The sequence below is a fragment of the Salmo salar genome, chromosome 14 (assembly GCF_965601325.2).
Source record: "Salmo salar chromosome 14, fSalSal1, whole genome shotgun sequence".
Classification (NCBI taxonomy): domain Eukaryota; kingdom Metazoa; phylum Chordata; class Actinopteri; order Salmoniformes; family Salmonidae; genus Salmo; species Salmo salar.
Window position 1 is genome coordinate 89,222,501 of NC_138304.1, and position 18,139 is coordinate 89,240,639.

The 18,139-nt window shown below is 45.6% G+C and overlaps 1 protein-coding gene across 2 annotated transcripts in view; it reads right to left on the reverse strand.

Annotated features, from left to right (window-relative positions):
• bop1 (BOP1 ribosomal biogenesis factor) overlaps positions 1 to 18,139 on the reverse strand; it is a 121,244-nt gene that overhangs the window by 13,122 nt on the left and 89,983 nt on the right. For both annotated transcript variants that reach the window (XM_082961254.1, XM_014142741.3), the window contains exons 5-11: positions 17,960 to 18,077; positions 16,701 to 16,802; positions 15,909 to 16,121; positions 12,978 to 13,139; positions 12,664 to 12,744; positions 12,462 to 12,531; positions 2,478 to 2,610 (exon numbers count right to left, since the gene is read on the reverse strand). In XM_082961254.1, coding sequence (XP_082817380.1) covers positions 2,478 to 2,610; positions 12,462 to 12,531; positions 12,664 to 12,744; positions 12,978 to 13,139; positions 15,909 to 16,121; positions 16,701 to 16,802; positions 17,960 to 18,077 — 879 coding nt within the window. The remainder of the gene's footprint in view (positions 1 to 2,477; positions 2,611 to 12,461; positions 12,532 to 12,663; positions 12,745 to 12,977; positions 13,140 to 15,908; positions 16,122 to 16,700; positions 16,803 to 17,959; positions 18,078 to 18,139) is intronic.

The window sequence follows — 18,139 nt, forward strand, 5'->3', positions numbered from 1 at the left end:
ACATCCATTAGACCCAATAACCCAACAATAACTACATCCATTAGACCCAATAACCCAACAATAACTACATCCATTAGACCCAATAATCCAACAATAACTACATCCATTAGACCCAATAACCCAACAATAACTACATCCATTAGACCAATAACCCAACAATAACTACATCCATTAGACCCAATAACCCAACAATAACTAAATCCATTAGACCCAATAACCCAACAATAACTACATCCATTAGACCCAATAACCCAACAATAACTACATCCATTAGACCCAATAACCCAACAATAACTACATCCATTAGACCCAATAACCCAACAATAACTAAATCCATTAGACCCAATAACCCAACAATAACTAAATCCATTAGACCCAATAACCCAACAATAACTACATCCATTAGACCCAATAACCCAACAATAACTAAATCCATTAGACCCAATAACCCAACAATAACTACATCCATTAGACCCAATAACCCAACAATAACTACATCCATTAGACCCAATAACCCAACAATAACTACATCCATTAGACCCAATAACCCAACAATAACTACATCCATTAGACCCAATAACCCAACAATAACTACATCCATTAGACCCAATAACCCAACAATAACTAAATCCATTAGACCCAATAACCCAACAATAACTACATGAAAAGCTCTAATCTATTAAATCAAAGAAGGCTTGTGGTCTAGACAACATAGTTGTAGTACTGATGTAATGTGGTGGTAGTAGTAGTAGTAGTAATGATGATGATGGTGGTAGTAGTAGTAATGATGATGGTAGTTGTAGTACTGATGTAATGGTGGTGGTAGTAGTAATGATGATGATGGTAGTAGTAGTAATGATGATGGTAGTTGTAGTACTGATGTAATGGTGGTGGTAGTAGTAGTAGTAATGATGATGGTAGTGTGTGGTAGTGAGTAGTAATGATGATGGTAGTTGTAGTACCGATGTAATGGTGGTGGTGGTGGTAGTAGTAGTAGTAAGTAGTAGTAGTAGTAATGATGATGATGGTAGTAGTAGTAATGATGATGGTAGTTGTAGTACTGATGTAATGGTAGTGGTAGTAGTAGTAGTAATGATGATGGTAGTTGTAGTACTGATGTAATGGTAGTGGTAGTAGTAGTAGTAATGATGATGATGATGATGGTAGTTGTAGTTGTAGTACTGATGTAATGGTAGTAGTAGTAATGATGATGGTAGTTGTAGTACTGATGTAATGGTAGTGGTAGTAGTAGTAGTAATGATGATGGTAGTTGTAGTACTGATGTAATGGTGATGGTAGTAGTAGTGGTAGTAATGATGATGGTAGTTGTAGTACTGATGTAATTGTAGTAGTAGTAGTAATGATGATGGTAGTTGTAGTACTGATGTAATGGTGGTGGTGGTAGTAGTAGTGGTAGTAATGATGATGGTAGTTGTAGTACTGATGTAATTGTAGTAGTAGTAGTAATGATGATGGTAGTTGTAGTACTGATGTAATGGTGATGGTAGTAGTAGTAGTAGTAATGATGATGGTAGTTGTAGTACTGATGTAATTGTAGTAGTAGTAGTAATGATGATGGTAGTTGTAGTACTGATGTAATGGTGATGGTAGTAGTAGTAGTAGTAATGATGATGGTAGTTGTAATACTGATGTAATGGTGATGGTAGTAGTAGTAGTAGTAATGATGATGGTAGTTGTAGTACTGATGTAATTGTAGTAGTAGTAGTAATGATGATGGTAGTTGTAGTACTGATGTAATGGTGATGGTAGTAGTAGTAGTAGTAATGATGATGGTAGTTGTAATACTGATGTAATGGTGATGGTAGTAGTAGTAGTAGTAATGATGATGGTAGTTGTAATACTGATGTAATGGTGATGGTAGTAGTAGTAGTAGTAATGATGATGGTAGTTGTAGTACTGATGTAATGGTGGTGGTAGTAGTAATGATGATGATGGTAGTAGTAGTAATGATGATGGTAGTTGTAGTACTGATGTAATGGTGAAGATGACCGTTATTTCATTATAGTTTCATTTTCCATGTTTAGCTGTTTATATTTATTACATTTCTACTATATTGTAGTTATTTATGTATTTAATTTTGTATTGTTATTTACTAACATTTTATATTATTATTTGTTATTGTTTATCATTGCATTACAATGTATATTGCATACATTGTTGCCTTGGCAATATTGACACAATGTTGTTCATGCCAATGAAGCAGATTGAATTTGAGAGTTTATAGTGTGGCTTTGCGTCGTGCCTGAGAACAGCCTTAAGACGTGGTATATTGGCCATATACCACAACCCCTCGTGTCTTTTTGCTTAATTCTAAACTGGTTACAGTGGTTATTGGTTAACCCCATTCTGTCCGTCAACACATACAGTATGTTCAGTGATGAAGATACCTCTGAACAGGGGGGGATTTAAGAGAGCACCCATTAGGAGGAAAGAGACTGTTGGAGGAGGAGACTTACAAGCACACAGCCACCAGGCAGACGGCCGGGTTTGGGTTCCACGCCACGCTCTTCACAGCTCCGCCCACCTCCAGCGTCTTCATGCAGCGCCCCGTGTTCACCTCCCAGAAGCGCACCGTGAAATCGTCTGAGCCTGGAGGGAGAGAGAGGGTCAAAGGTCAGACTACAGGGTTAACATGGGGCCCTTAACAGCAATGTGTGTGTGTGATTGTGTGAGAGAATGTGTATGCGAGCGTGCGCAAGCGTAAGTGTGTGTGACTGTGCGTGTGCTCGTACATGCATCACAGTCACACTTACGCCAGTCAGTAAGCTGGTCAGCTCAGCCCCAGCGGGTGTGGTCTCTGGACACCGCACGTCGTTGAATTACCACAGCGTGAAAGTCTTAAAGTGGCTCATAAATAAACTGGGAATGCTCTGAGCTAGCAGGCAGACTAACCTATATGAGAGGGGAGTAGAACAGAGGAGGAGAGTAGAAGAGAAGAGGAGAGTAGAAGAGAGGAGAGGAGAGTAGAAGAGAAGAGGAGAGTAGAGGAGAAGGAGAGTAGAGGAGGAGGAAGAGGAGAGTAGAATAGGAGGAAGAGTAGAGGAGAAGGAGAGTAGAGGAGGAGGAAGAGGAGAGTAGAAGAGGAGGAAGAGGAGAGTAGAAGAGGAGGAAGAGGAGAGTAGAAGAGGAGGAAGAGGAGAGTAGAAGAGGAGGAAGAGGAGAGTAGAGGAGGAGGAAGAGGAGAGTAGAAGAGGAGGAAGAGGAGAGTAGAAGAGGAGGAAGAGGAGAGTAGAAGAGGAGGAAGAGGAGAGTAGAAGAGGAGGAAGAGGAGAGTAGAAGAGGAGGAAGAGGAGAGTAGAAGAGGAGGAAGAGGAGAGTAGAAGAGGAGGGGGAGGAGAGTAGAAGAGGAGGGGGAGGAGAGTAGAAGAGGAGGGGGAGGAGAGTAGAAGAGGGGGAGGAGAGTAGAGTAGAGTAGAGTAGAGAGTAGTAGAGGAGGAGAGTAGAGTAGAGGAGAGTAGAGTAGGAGGAGGAGAGTAGAGTAGAGTAGAGTAGAGTAGAGTAGAGTAGAGTAGTAGGAGGAGGAGAGTAGAGTAGGAGGAGAGTAGTAGTGGAGGAGGAGAGTAGTAGAGTAGGAGAGTAGTAGAGGAGGAGGAGAGTAGAGTAGAGGAGGAGGAGGAGAGTAGTAGAGGAGGAGGAGAGTAGTAGAGGAGGAAGAGAGTAGTAGAGGAGGAGGAGAGTAGTAGAGGAGGAGGAGAGTAGTAGAGGAGGAAGAGAGTAGTAGAGGAGGAAGAGAGTAGTAGAGGAGGAGGAGAGTAGTAGAGGAGGAAGAGAGTAGTAGAGGAGGAGGAGAGTAGTAGAGGAGGAGGAGAGTAGTAGAGGAGGAGGAGAGTAGTAGAGGAGGAAGAGAGTAGTAGAGGAGGAAGAGAGTAGAGTAGAGGAGGAAGAGAGTAGAGTAGAGGAGGAGAGTAGTAGAGGAGGAGGAGAGTAGAAGAGGAGGAGGAGAGTAGTAGAGGAGGAGGAGAGTAGTAGAGGAGGAGGAGAGTAGTAGAGGAGGAGGAGAGTAGTAGAGGAGGAAGAGAGTAGTAGAGGAGGAGGAGAGTAGTAGAGGAGGAAGAGAGTAGAGTAGAGGAGGAGAGTAGTAGAGGAGGAGGAGAGTAGAGTAGAGGAGGAGGAGAGTAGAGTAGAGGAGGAGGAGAGTAGTAGAGGAGGAGGAGAGTAGAGTAGAGGAGGGGGAGAGTAGAGTAGAGGAGGGGGAGAGTAGAGTAGAGGAGGGGGAGAGTAGAGTAGAGGAGGAGGAGAGTAGAGTAGAGGAGGAGGAGAGTAGTAGAGGAGGAGGAGAGTAGAGTAGAGGAGGGGGAGAGTAGAGTAGAGGAGGGGGAGAGTAGAGTAGAGGAGGGGGAGAGTAGTAGAGGAGGAGGAGAGTAGTAGAGGAGGAAGAGAGTAGTAGAGGAGGAAGAGAGTAGTAGAGGAGGAGGAGAGTAGAGTAGAGTAGAGTAGGAGAGTAGGAGGAGAGGAGTAGAGGAGGAGGAGAGTAGTAGAGGAGGAAGAGAGTAGTAGAGGAGGAGGAGAGTAGTAGAGGAGGAGGAGAGTAGTAGAGGAGGAGGAGAGTAGATTAGAGGAGGAGGAGAGTAGTAGAGGAGGAGGAGAGGAGTAGAGGAGGAAGAGAGTAGTAGAGGAGGAAGAGAGTAGTAGAGGAGGAAGAGAGTAGTAGAGGAGGAGGAGAGTAGAAGAGGAGGAGGAGAGTAGAATAGAGGAGAGTAGTAGAGGAGGAGGAGAGTAGAGTAGGAGGAGAGTAGAGTAGAGGAGGAGGAGAGTAGTAGAGGAGGAAGAGAGTAGTAGAGGAGGAAGAGAGTAGTAGAGGAGGAAGAGAGTAGTAGAGGAGGAGGAGAGTAGAAGAGGAGGAGGAGAGTAGAATAGAGGAGAGTAGTAGAGGAGGAGGAGAGTAGAGTAGGAGGAGAGTAGAGTAGAGGAGAGGAGAGTAGTAGAGGAGGAGGAGAGTAGTAGAGGAGGAAGAGAGTAGTAGAGGAGGAAGAGAGTAGTAGAGGAGGAAGAGAGTAGTAGAGGAGGAGGAGAGTAGAAGAGGAGGAGGAGAGTAGTAGAGGAGGAGGAGAGTAGAAGAGGAGGAGGAGAGTAGTAGAGGAGGAAGAGAGTAGTAGAGGAGGAGGAGAGTAGAGGAGGAGAGGTAGTAGAGGAGGAGGAGAGTAGGAGAGGAGGAGGAGAGTAGTAGAGGAGGAGGAGAGTAGTAGAGGAGGAGGAGAGTAGTAGAGGAGGAGGAGAGTAGTAGAGGAGGAAGAGAGTAGTAGAGGAGGAAGAGAGTAGTAGAGGAGGAAGAGAGTAGTAGAGGAGGAAGAGAGTAGTAGAGGAGGAAGAGAGTAGTAGAGGAGGAGGAGAGTAGAAGAGGAGGAGGAGAGTAGATAGAGGAGAGTAGTAGAGGAGGAGGAGAGTAGAGTAGGAGGAGAGTAGAGTAGAGGAGGAGGAGAGTAGTAGAGGAGGAGGAGAGTAGAGTAGAGGAGAGTAGTAGAGGAGGAGGAGAGTAGAGTAGAGGAGGAGGAGAGTAGAGTAGAGTGAGGAGGAGAGTAGTAGAGGTGGAGGAGAGTAGTAGAGGAGGAAGAGAGTAGAGTAGAGGAGGAGAGTAGTAGAGGAGGAAGAGAGTAGTAGAGGAGGAGGAGAGTAGTAGAGGAGGAGGAGAGTAGTAGAGGAGGAGGAGAGTAGTAGAGGAGGAGGAGAGTAGTAGAGGAGGAGGAGAGTAGTAGAGGAGGAAGAGAGTAGTAGAGGAGGAGGAGAGTAGTAGAGGAGGAGGAGAGTAGTAGAGGAGGAGGAGAGTAGTAGAGGAGGAGGAGAGTAGAGTAGAGGAGGGGAGAGTAGAGTAGAGGAGGGGAGAGTAGAGTAGAGGAGGAGGAGAGTAGAGTAGAGGAGGAGGAGAGTAGTAGAGGAGGAGGAGAGTAGTAGAGGAGGAGGAGAGTAGTAGAGGAGGAGGAGAGTAGAGTAGGGGAGTAGAGTAGAGGAGGGAGAGTAGAGTAGAGGAGGAGGAGAGTAGAGTAGAGGAGGAAGAGAGTAGTAGAGGAGGAGGAGAGTAGTAGAGGAGGAGGAGAGTAGTAGAGGAGGAGGAGAGTAGTAGAGGAGGAGGAGAGTAGTAGAGGAGGAGGAGAGTAGTAGAGGAGGAGGAGAGTAGTAGAGGAGGAAGAGAGTAGTAGAGGAGGCGGAGAGTAGAGTAGAGTAGGAGAGTAGAGTAGAGTAGGAGAGTAGGAGGAGAGGAGGAGAGTAGAGTAGAGGAGGAAGAGAGTAGTAGAGGAGGAGGAGAGTAGTAGAGGAGGAGGAGAGTAGTAGAGGAGGAAGAGAGTAGTAGAGGAGGAAGAGAGTAGTAGAGGAGGAAGAGAGTAGAGTAGAGGAGGAGAGTAGTAGAGGAGGAGGAGAGTAGAGTAGAGGAGGAGGAGAGTAGAGTAGAGGAGGGGGAGAGTAGATTAGAGGAGGGGAGAGTAGAGTAGGAGGAGGTAGAGTGAGGAGGGGGAGAGTAGAGTAGAGGAGGGGAGAGTAGAGTAGAGGAGGGGGAGAGTAGAGTAGAGGAGGGGGAGAGTAGAGTAGAGGAGGGGGAGAGTAGAGTAGAGGAGGGGGAGAGTAGATAGAGGAGGGGGGAGTAGAGTAGAGGAGGGGAGAGTAGAGTAGAGGAGGGGGAGAGTAGAGGAGGAAGAGAGTAGTAGAGGAGGAGGAGAGTAGAGTAGAGTAGAGTAGGAGAGTAGAGTAGAGTAGGAGAGTAGGAGGAGAGTAGTAGAGGAGGAAGAGAGTAGTAGAGGAGGAGGAGAGTAGTAGAGGAGGAGGAGAGTAGTAGAGGAGGAGGAGAGTAGTAGAGGAGGAGGAGAGTAGATTAGAGGAGGAGGAGAGTAGTAGAGGAGGAGGAGAGTAGATTAGAGGAGGAAGAGAGTAGTAGAGGAGGAGGAGAGTAGTAGAGGAGGAGGAGAGTAGAGTAGAGGAGGAGGAGAGTAGAAGAGGAGGAGGAGAGTAGAATAGAGGAGAGTAGTAGAGGAGGAGGAGAGTAGAGTAGGAGGAGAGTAGAGTAGAGGAGGAGTAGAGTAGAGGAGGAGGAGAGTAGTAGAGGAGGAGGAGAGTAGTAGAGGAGGAGGAGAGTAGTAGAGGAGGAGGAGAGTAGTAGAGGAGGAGGAGAGTAGAGTAGAGGAGGAGGAGAGTAGAGTAGAGTAGAGGAGGAGAGTAGAGGAGGAGGAGAGTAGTAGAGGAGGAGGAGAGTAGTAGAGGAGGAGGAGAGTAGAGTAGAGGAGGAGGAGAGTAGAGGAGGAGGAGAGTAGAGTAGAGTAGAGGAGATTAGAGGAGGAGAGTAGAGTAGGAGGAGATTAGAGGAGGAGAGTAGAGGAGGAGAGTAGAGGAGAGGAGGAGGAGAGTAGTAGAGGAGGAGGAGGAGAGTAGAGTAGAGGAGGAGAGTAGAGTAGAGGAGGAGAGTAGAGTAGAGCAGAGTAGAGGAGGAGGATTAGAACGGAGCGGAGGAGGGAGCGGAGGAGGGGAGCGGAGGAGGGGAGCGGAGGAGGGAGCGGAGGAGGGAGCGGAGGAGGGGAGCGGAGGAGGGAGCGGAGGAGGGAGCGGAGGAGGGGAGCGGAGGAGGGGAGCGGAGGAGGGAGCGGAGGAGGGGAGCGGAGGAGGGGAGCGGAGGAGGGAGCGGAGGAGGGGAGCGGAGGAGGGAGCGGAGGAGGGGAGCGGAGGAGGGAGCGGAGGAGGGAGCGGAGGAGGGAGCGGAGGAGGGAGCGGAGGAGGGGAGCGGAGGAGGGGAGCGGAGGAGGGAGCGGAGGAGGGAGCGGAGGAGGGAGCGGAGGAGGGAGCGGAGGAGGGAGCGGAGGAGGGGAGCGGAGGAGGGGAGCGGAGGAGGGGAGCGGAGGAGGGAGCGGAGGAGGGGAGCGGAGGAGGGGAGCGGAGAGGGGAGCGGAGGAGGGGAGCAGGCCTGGTTCTTGTCACTACTAGACAGGGGTTTAGGGGTTAGTTGATGGGGAGGCTGTGTTTATGAATAATAATGTGATATACAGTAACAGTGGGAAAGTGCAGATAAAACCTAAAGGTAATGTAGCATATCTTTATATCTCAAAAATAGAATATAGACCTCTTCACTACATTATCAATACCTTGTGTGTGGTTCACATACATTAAAAGTTATCTGTGTGAGTGTGTATAATACACGTCATAAGTAGCCAGACATGGCGGGTCGGGACAGATTTCCTGGCCAGCCCACTGCTCATCAGCTGAGTGAAAACAGACGCCATCTCTGCCTCTCCAACTGCCGCTCACACAATGTGTGCATCCCCAAATGGCACCCTATTCCCTATATAGTGAACTACTTTGGACCAGAGTCCATAGGGCCTCGTGGGACACAGCCAATGACACATCACGGGCCTCTCTGCACACACTAACTCACTAATGCCTTCTGGGAGCGCATGCAGTATCACAGACTAGCACTGCCAAAAGATCATTTGCATTTGACAGGCTTTTTCTCTGCCACTACACCTCCACTGGCTCCATCTATATATTACAGACATGGAGAGCTTATATTTCTAGTAACTTCCTGTATTGGTCTGATTTTGCAGTTTGGTTTGCCATCACAGCTCTATTAGGAGCCATGGCGCAGTGAGATTCCTCAACATTTCTTTTGGACAATACTTTGGCATGAAAGAACTTCAGCGTCCGTTGGTCTTCCCTTTCCTGTAAAGGTTGGTTTGAGAAAGATTCAGGTCCTAATCAGAACCACAGGAGCCAACCGCTCCTTACTGCTGGCACAGAATACGGACATCTGGGAACTCAGACTCCGCGCAAACCAACCACCTTCAATAACACCACCCCGGACGCTCAACCGCTCCGCCGTAAGAGTGAGAGGTAGTAGTAAAATTGTTTTATTTTAACTTCTATACCTGAACGCTCCATAAATGCAATTTATGTCAATCTGACATAAATACAAGGCTGTGTCACTGGACAGGATGAGAGCATTTAGCAAATGTAGAGAATAAAACTAAAACGGGCGCGTGGTTTGTAACCTCAGAGCACAGTTCAAGGCTCAGTGGTCGAGGGCAAACCACAATGGAAGTCAACAGATGGGAGGAGCGCTATTGGTCAGCACGATCAACTGAGGCTCCAGGGGGAGGTACTTTGATGGACTGGGGACTTTCTAAAACACCTTGGTTTGAAAGCCCAGGTAGTTACACTCCTCTTTCTAAAACACCTTGGTTTGAAAGCCCAGGTAGTTACACTCCTCTTTCTAAAACACCTTGGTTTGAAAGCCCAGGTAGTAACACTCCTCTTTCTAAAACACCTTGGTTTGAAAGCCCAGGTAGTTACACTCCTCTTTCTAAAACACCTTGGTTTGAAAGCCCAGGTAGTTACACTCCTCTTTCTAAAACACCTTGGTTTGAAAGCCCAGGTAGTTACACTCCTCTTTCTAAAACACCTTGGTTTGAAAGCCCAGGTAGTAACACTCCTCTTTCTAAAACACCTTGGTTTGAAAGCCCAGGTAGTTACACTCCTCTTTCTAAAACACCTTGGTTTGAAAGCCCAGGTAGTAACACTCCTCTTTCTAAAACACCTTGGTTTGAAAGCCCAGGTAGTTACACTCCTCTTTCTAAAACACCTTGGTTTGAAAGCCCAGGTAGTTACACTCCTCTTTCTAAAACACCTTGGTTTGAAAGCCCAGGTAGTTACACTCCTCTTTCTAAAACACCTTGGTTTGAAAGCCCAGGTAGTTACACTCCTCTTTCTAAAACACCTTGGTTTGAAAGCCCAGGTAGTAACACTCCTCTTTCTAAAACACCTTGGTTTGAAAGCCCAGGTAGTTACACTCCTCTTTCTAAAACACCTTGGTTTGAAAGCCCAGGTAGTAACAACATTACACTCCTCTCCTCTTTCTAGCGTCAAACAAAAACCGACCGGCAATTCAATATCCAACTGATGATTGCAGGTTATGGCCTAAGTATTAACCCTGTAATGGCAGTAGTAGAAGTGGAACCCAACACAATGGTGACCATCTGTGGAAGCACCGAATGACACAGACAACCAGCTGTCACAAAAACATGTCCCTCAGTTAATGGTAGGTAGCCTCTTGGTAGTGTTGTTGCTCTCTGGTTTACAGGGCTGTGTTTCCTGTTGTGGAGCGAGCGAGACAAAGAAAGAAAGAACGAGAGAGAGAACGAGAGCGAGAGAGAGAGAACGAGAGAGAGAGAGAGAGAAGTTAGTGGAGTTCACCTAAGCTTAGCGTGTTTGTGATGTCCCAGGTCTGACCCAGTGGGCTACATCTCTAAGAAACATCCCTGTTCTGTACTTCCAGAAAAAACTGGTGACATTCCAATCCTGGCCGGTGTGTGGAGGGAGGAATTCCAACCTTCCCAGTCCTCCCCACCAGGGAAGGGTTGAAGGTTGAGGGTTCAGCCCTAGTCAGATTTCAGAGGGAACGCTGCCTGTCAGGGAGGCTAGAGTTGGAGGAGCTGCCACTGGGAATGTGGAGCCGGGAACACCAGAACCCCAGTTTGTTTACTACTGGGAGTGTGAATATACCGTACAGAGTCAAGTCCCAGTGCAACCCAGGATGCTCAGTACAATGTACTACCTGTGTCCCAAATGGCACCCTATTCCCTACGTAGTGCACTACTTTTGACCAGAGCCCTATGGGTGCCATTTGGGATGTAGTCTCTAACTGTCGCTATGCTACAAAATGAAAAATAAGCAGCATTATCAAGGCTATAAAACTAATTCCAGTGCTGAGAGAATGCTCTGAGTCGGGTCGGTCCTCATCATGTTTTACAGGTTTGGACGTGCCCAGACAGACAGTCCTCCATCTACAGACACGGCGGGTCAAAGTCATTATTAAAAGTCACCACACACTGATATGGAATGAATTATCTGTGAACCCTAACACAACAGGAAAGCAAAGTGGTGGGGGGGTGAGGGTGGTAGGGAGCGGCAGCTGCAATTCCTAGGAGGTTGTCAACTGCCATTTTTACTGTGGGAAAGAGGGCTTTACGACTGGTTTAATATATTTTACAGCAAGACAAAAGAGTGGCACTGACTGTAGTGGTTTTGCATATGGGCCTTTATGAAATCCTTTGTTATGGACGACTTAACAGATATTGACACTAAATTGCTGCCTCGCAGCCTCGCTCACTCACTATCTTTCTCTGACTAGCCCACGTCACCTCCCTTCCTCCCCAAGGGCCTGTTACAGCTGTGAATGGAAAATGAATCAAATCAGGTGTAACTGCCATCATTTTAGAGTTCTATCTGTAGGCTATTGACCCGCCTTTCAGTGTTTAAACGAAACTACATATCATACAGTATGAATAACAGGACAGTATCTCCATGGCTTGGGGAACAGGATTCCCATGCCTGTCGTCGTAGAGTAAGGCCAGGGAACAAACACTACTTAAAAAAGTTACATTGTTATTAAAAGTTATAAAAATTTACGTGACCATTTTACATTATTCATTTCTTTCCGCACAAATGACAAATCTGCTGTGCTCTTTTCATACTGTACAGTGTCTAAAATACTAGCAATAATCCAACCTATTCAGACTACGATAGGCCTGTGTGAAATAAAGACTTTCCCAGACATACAGTAATACCGCATGCCTGTGGAAAGACACAGCCACCTTAGTTTTATATGAGCAAGGCCTTTACTTCATATCTGACAGCGTGCCCCAGGCCCAGACCATATTAAACTGATGGAAACTATACAACACTGAGTGAGCAATCCACAGACGCTCCTTCCTTAACCTCACCTCCATCTTATTCAATTCACTTCTATGTATATCAAGTTACCGCTTTCAATGGTACACATCATTTTCCTGCTAAGAATCTTTAGTCAATGCGATGTGCATAATTACACTGCTTCTGTTTTGCCTGCTACCCTTCGTCACAGAAATCCAAACCACTAGGGATGATTTTCTACATAGCACCAACATTAACAACCTAAGTAAAGTCGTAGCCTATAGTTCTCTGCCTGACTGTGGCTGTGGAGAAAAGACAGGCAGCCAGAACCTATAAAAGACACAAAGACAATTTGCGTCTTGGATGGATGAAGGGAAAGGAGACACACTAGGAGATCTGTGATTGATTTATCATCCTAGACGTGTTCCAGTAAGTATGGCCGCCTAGCTGCAGAGCCTAAATGCATCTGTGCTCATCTCCTGGTCTGTAAACCATGGATTCTTTCCAGCCTCTCTCCCCCTCTCTGATGCGCCAGACAGCCCCAGTATGGGTCACCTATCTTACGCTACACATCTCAGCACTGCCTGGAGAACAATGACATCATGGCTCAAGTTTTGGGGGATGATGTAAGCAGTCAGTTAGCTACTGACTCAGAAAGAGCAAGACAGTTCGCTACGGACTCAAACAGGCAAAATGAAGAAAAGGAGTGCCAGGGAGACAGTTCGCTCCTGGCTGAGAAAATTGCGAACTGAAGAGCCAGCCAAACAGAGTCAGAGACGTTACTACACCACATTGATGAATAGTGAGTTGTTACATACCTGAGACCAGCCACTGGCCGGTGGGAGATGCACTGACGCAGCGCACCAGACTGGTGTGGCCACGGTACACCTGTTGAGAGGACACATCATTAAGGTCATGATTGGTGCCCACTTAACATACATTTTCAGGCCCATCAGCCCATGAGGTACATTTCCAATCCAATAATCACACACAGAAATTCAGATTCAGTGGTTGACCTACCAGAGACATAGTGGTGGGGAAGGGCTGCAGGTCCTTGGGTTTGGGCAGCTTGGGGATCAGATCTTCTGGATTCACATTCACCTGTGGAGACCAATTGAGATGAATAGAGTTGAGTCACGAGTGGAGAATCACCTAATTGATCTGACAATATAGGGGTCCTTCTAAATGAGCCACATAGCTTCACTTATGAGTATCTTCAAAACAAATATTTCAGAATGCACACCAACAAAGTCCCTCTATTATAAAAATGATTCCGGCAACTGGTTAACTATGAACTATTTAGCTAGACATTTAGGCGGGGTCTGTAGTCTCACCCTCATCTTGCGCTGGCGGGGGCACAGGTAAAGGTCAAGGCAGCGTTCGAAGCGCTCGTGGATGAAACGGGAGAAGGCGGGCACGGCCCTCAGACAGGAGTGTTTCTGGGGGAGGAACGGGAGCTTCCTGTCTTCTGCATCCTGCTGCTCCCACACCAGTCTCTGACAGGAGGAGGAAGAACCAAATGGTTAGTCTAACTGTATACTGATGACTGGTCTGTATACTGGTTAATGATTGGTCTGTATACTAACGACTGGTCTGTATACAAATGACTGGCTGATTAGTTATGAATGATTGGTCTTCCTACTGTAGCTAATGAGGGATTAACAAAATGTTAAAGTTGATCTATGCTACAGAGTTGAGGTACTATACCTACAGTATTTGGTCCAAGCCAATTTACTATAGACAAAGTTAAGGTATTTCAAGAGTGGGACTTATGTATGCAGGCAACTGTATGATGTACACTACTGTTTGGGGTCACGTTTGGGGTCACTCAGAAATGTCTTTGTTTTTGAAAGAAAAGCTAATTCTGTCCATTAAAATAACATCAAATTGATCAGAAATACAGTGTAGACTTTGTTAATGTTGTAAATGACTATTGTAGCTGGAAACTGCAGATTTTTTTATGGAATATCTACATAGGCGTACAGAGGCCCATTATCAGCAACCATCACTCCTGTGTTTCAATGGCACGTTTCAAATCAAAGTTTATTTGTCAAGTGCGCCGAATACAACAGTTGTAGACCTTACAGTGAAATGCTTACTTACAGGCTCTAACCAATAGTGCAAAAAAAGGTGTTAGTGAACAATAGGTAAGTAAAGAAATAAAACAGTAAAAAGACAGGCTATATACAGTAGCGAGGCTATATACAGTAGCGAGGCTATAAAAGTAGCGAGGCTACATACAGACACCGGTTAGTCAGGCTGATTGAGGTAGTATGTACATGTAGATATGGTTAAAGTGACTATGCATATATGATAAACAGAGAGTAGCAGTAGCGTAAAAGAGGGGTTGGCGGGTGATGGGTGGTGGGACACAGTGCAGATAGCCCGGTTAGCCAATGTGTGGGAGCACTGGTTGGTCGGGCCAATTGAGGTAGTATGTACATGAATGTATAGTTAAAGTGACTATGCATATATGATAAACAGAGAGTAGCAGCAGCGTAAAAGAGGGGTTGGGGGGGCACACAATATAAATAGTCCAGGTAGCCATTTGATTACATGTTCAGGAGTCTTATGGCTTGGGGGTAAAAACTGTTGAGAAGCCTTTTTGTCCTAGACTTGGCACTCTGGTACCGCTTGCCATGCGGTAGTAGAGGGAACAGTCTATGACTGGGGTGGCTGGGGTCTTTGACAATTTTTAGGGCCTTCCTCTGGTGTAGAGGTCCTGGATGGCTAATCCAAGTTAACCATTTTAAAAGTGTAATTGATCATTAGAAAACCCTTTTGCAATTATGTTAGTACAGCTGAAAACTGTTGTCCTGATTAAAGAAGCAATAAAACAGGCCTTCTTTAGACTAGTTTAGTATCTGGAGCATCAGCATCTGTGTGTTCGATGACAGGCTCAAAATGGCCAGAAACAAAGAACTTTCTTCTGAAACTCGTCAGTCTATGCTTGTTCTGAGAAATGAAGGCTGTTCCATGTGAGAAATTGCCAAAGAAACTGAAGATCTCGTACAACGCTGTGTACTACTCCCTTCACAGAACAGCGCAAACTGGCTCTAACCAGAATAGAAAGAGGAGCAGGAGGCCCCGGTGCACAACTGAGCAAGAGGACAAGTACATTAGAATGTCTAATTTGAGAAACAGATGCTTCACAAGTCCTCAACTGGCAACTTCATTAAACAGTGCCCGCAAAACACCAGTCTCAACATCAACAGTGAAGAGGCGACTCTGGGATGCTGGCCTTCTAGGCAGACTTCCTCTGTCCAGTGTCTGTTCTTTTGCCCATCTTAATCTTTTCTTTTTATTGGCCAGTCTGAGATATGGCTTTTTCTTTGCAACTCTGCCTAGAAGGCCAGCATCCCGGAGTCGCCTCTTAACTGTTGATGTTGAGACTGGTGTTTTGAGGGTACTATTGAATGAAGTTGCCAGTTGAGGACTTGTGAGGCGTCTGTTTCTCAAACTAGACACTAATTATTTTAAAGGACATTTCTAAGTGACCCCAAACGTTTGAAAGGTAGTGTATATCAGTTATACAGCAAGTAACTGCATGCTTTTCATGATCAGTTAAAATCAATTGATCATGTCATTTCAGATACGTCAGGGTAGCCTCACGATACATCTCAATATTGGATATGAGTGATATCTAATAAAAGTGAACTATACCTGAGTGGTTTAGGTTCATTTGCCATGCTTTGTGGGCTCTGCCTGTCAAGCAGCAGAAGGGTACATTTGCTGATAATGTTTACTTTACAAGCTACCGGTAGAAACTTTGTACAGTTGGCTAAACATAGTGATAAGTACACCTAATGTCTGACTGACAACTTCACCAGGACGAGGACTTGCCGATGTCAAGCACTTTCAAAAAGCCTAATCTCTAATGAAGCAAGCTAAATGACACCATCTAGCTACATGTTACTAGCAAGCTAATTCCAAATGGATAGGCTACCCTCACGTATCTGAAAATACATGATCAATTGATGTTTACTGATCATGAAAAGCATGCAGTTACTTGCTGTATAACTCTGACAGAGCTAAATGTGGAATAATCTGAAATGTGTAGTTCTGACTGATTTTCAAGAAGTGATGATATTTAAATCAAATAGTTCTAACATCTACTTACCAATCCCTTGAAAATGGCAGATATTTGTCAAATCGAACGCTCTGCACCGTATTGTGATGTTTATTGATCACGACTTATACTATTACAAAGACTATGAACATCATGTTACTCACATGAAGAACTTTGGGATGAATTAAGCATTTACCTCTTCCTCTGTGAGAAGGTACTCAGGCGGAGGGTTGTAGGACTCCTCGTGTCCGGGCAGCCTCATCTTGGGGGCGGGGACGTGCATCTTGTGGCGCCCCAGGATGGCGTTGAGGTCCTCCTTGGCCCACAGGTCGTAGTACTGAGGGGTGGTCTCTTTGGGCTTACGGGGCTTGATCCAACCCATCTTTATGGCATGGACCATCTTCGAAACCTGGGAGAGAGAGAGACAGGCCAACAGTAGTGGTGAAACTTTGTGTGTGTGTGTGTGTGTGTGTGTGTGTGTGTGTGTAAACATGTCTAAAACGAACATACAAAAATTCTATCAAACAGTATTAAAATGGGGGAGAATATGCTCTGCTTCGTAAAATATAAAAGACTAACTTGATTAATGAGTGGAATAAAACCAAACCAACATTAATAGAAAGTATTGCTGGGCTAATAAAGCTACGGTTTCTATCTTTTTATTGTTGAGGGTTTGGGGGGTCTCTAACGTCTCTAAGCCTCCAATTTCAGAACCCCCATTATAACACAATTTCACCTCCGCTTCCACTTGAAAAACTATGCGGGGATCATTACATTCTAACGCCACACATGTGAGCAGTTAGGATTCAAACTGGTGGTAACGCCTGCTATAGATTTATTGTAAATATATATTAACAGCATAAAACATGAAGCTGTTGAGTGAACAGAGAGGAACAGAGAGGAATTTAGAATGGGGAGAGAGAGAACGAGAGAAAAATAGAGTTAGAGAGAGGTAGACAGAGAGTGTGTAAGAAAGAACGAGACCTACCTTCTCCTTCTCTATGAGCGAGGGGATGAAGCTGCGCTTGTCCTGGGGCCTGTTAGTCACCGGATGGATCATGACCTCGTTAGTGAAGAAGTCCACTGACGGCTAAAAGATAAACACAGTGTTTATGAGAGAGGAAAAGAGATAGTTTATTGGTCGCGTACACAGTTTGCAGATGTTATCGCAGGTGCAGCGAAACACTTATGTTATGTAGCGCCAACAGTGCAGTAATATCTAGCAATACAAAACAAGACACACAATAATAAAAAATATATATCCGAATGAGCTAAATACAATTGGGACACATCCTGAAGTCTGAAGTAAACAAAGTCTGCTAGGGTTGAAGACAGACCCTTGTGAAACAAACGTCTGGGAAGCCATAGTTTAATAGACAGCCCAATTACTGTGGACTGGAATCATTGGACCACCAAAGTCCAAGACAGGTAGCTGATGATGACATTACAGAGTTAGCCTGGTATTTTCTTATTTTACAGTCCTGGTGTTAAAAGTTTAAAAACACTTGTTTTTGCCCCTGACTAATGAGTTTATATGTTTCTGTAATAACTCCGGCATTAACGAGATTCCATGATAGCCATGACACCATCTAGATTCTAGACGCTACAGCAGTGACTTCTCAATTCAACACTATTCATTCAAAACCTCTCCCACAAACCCTGTTAACTGCAGGAGAACTCGCTCCTCTCCAGACGTGGGTTCAACTACTATATGAAATCTTGAAAATACTTTGAGCTTTTGCTCCAGTCTGCTTGCAGTGCTAGTTGGGCGGGGTTTGCAATTGTGGGACATTTCTATTGGTTCTATTGCAACACGCAACTCAATCAAATCACAGCTAAAGAATCTGAAATGATTTCCGATTGTATTTGAACCCAGGTCTGCTTTCGGCTGACTTGTTCTAAGTGACGAGTTGAGTGCAGACGAGGTTTGGGTTATGTGGGGAACATAAGTGGATGGACTAATGAACTGAGGTTTAGTTTGCTCTAATGGCTGCTATGCTTTAGCCATTATCTGCTCAGTCATTTAACAAAACAGAGCTGCCAGCCGTCAACACAGTCAAAACTGGGTCGTATTCACTAGGCACAAAAAAAATTAAAAAAAATAGACTGAAACAGAGAGGGAATAGCAGAATTGGTCCAATAAGAAACACTTGTTTTACTATTCTGTTGCAAAACGTTTTGCTACGTTTGGCCCTAATGAATAGGACCCTGGTACAGGCAGTGAGAGGGCAGTCATAAGGTCTTTACCTCGTACTCGTTGAAGTTGACGTCGCCAAATTGACCCTTCTGGAGGCGGTGTACCAGGTCCACCTGCTCGTCTGTCAGACGAATGTCTGAGGCCGTCGTCTTGTCATGAACCGTACGCCTGGTGGAGGGGGAGATGGAGGGAGAGAGAGAGGCCAGATGTGAACACAGGTTCACAGATAC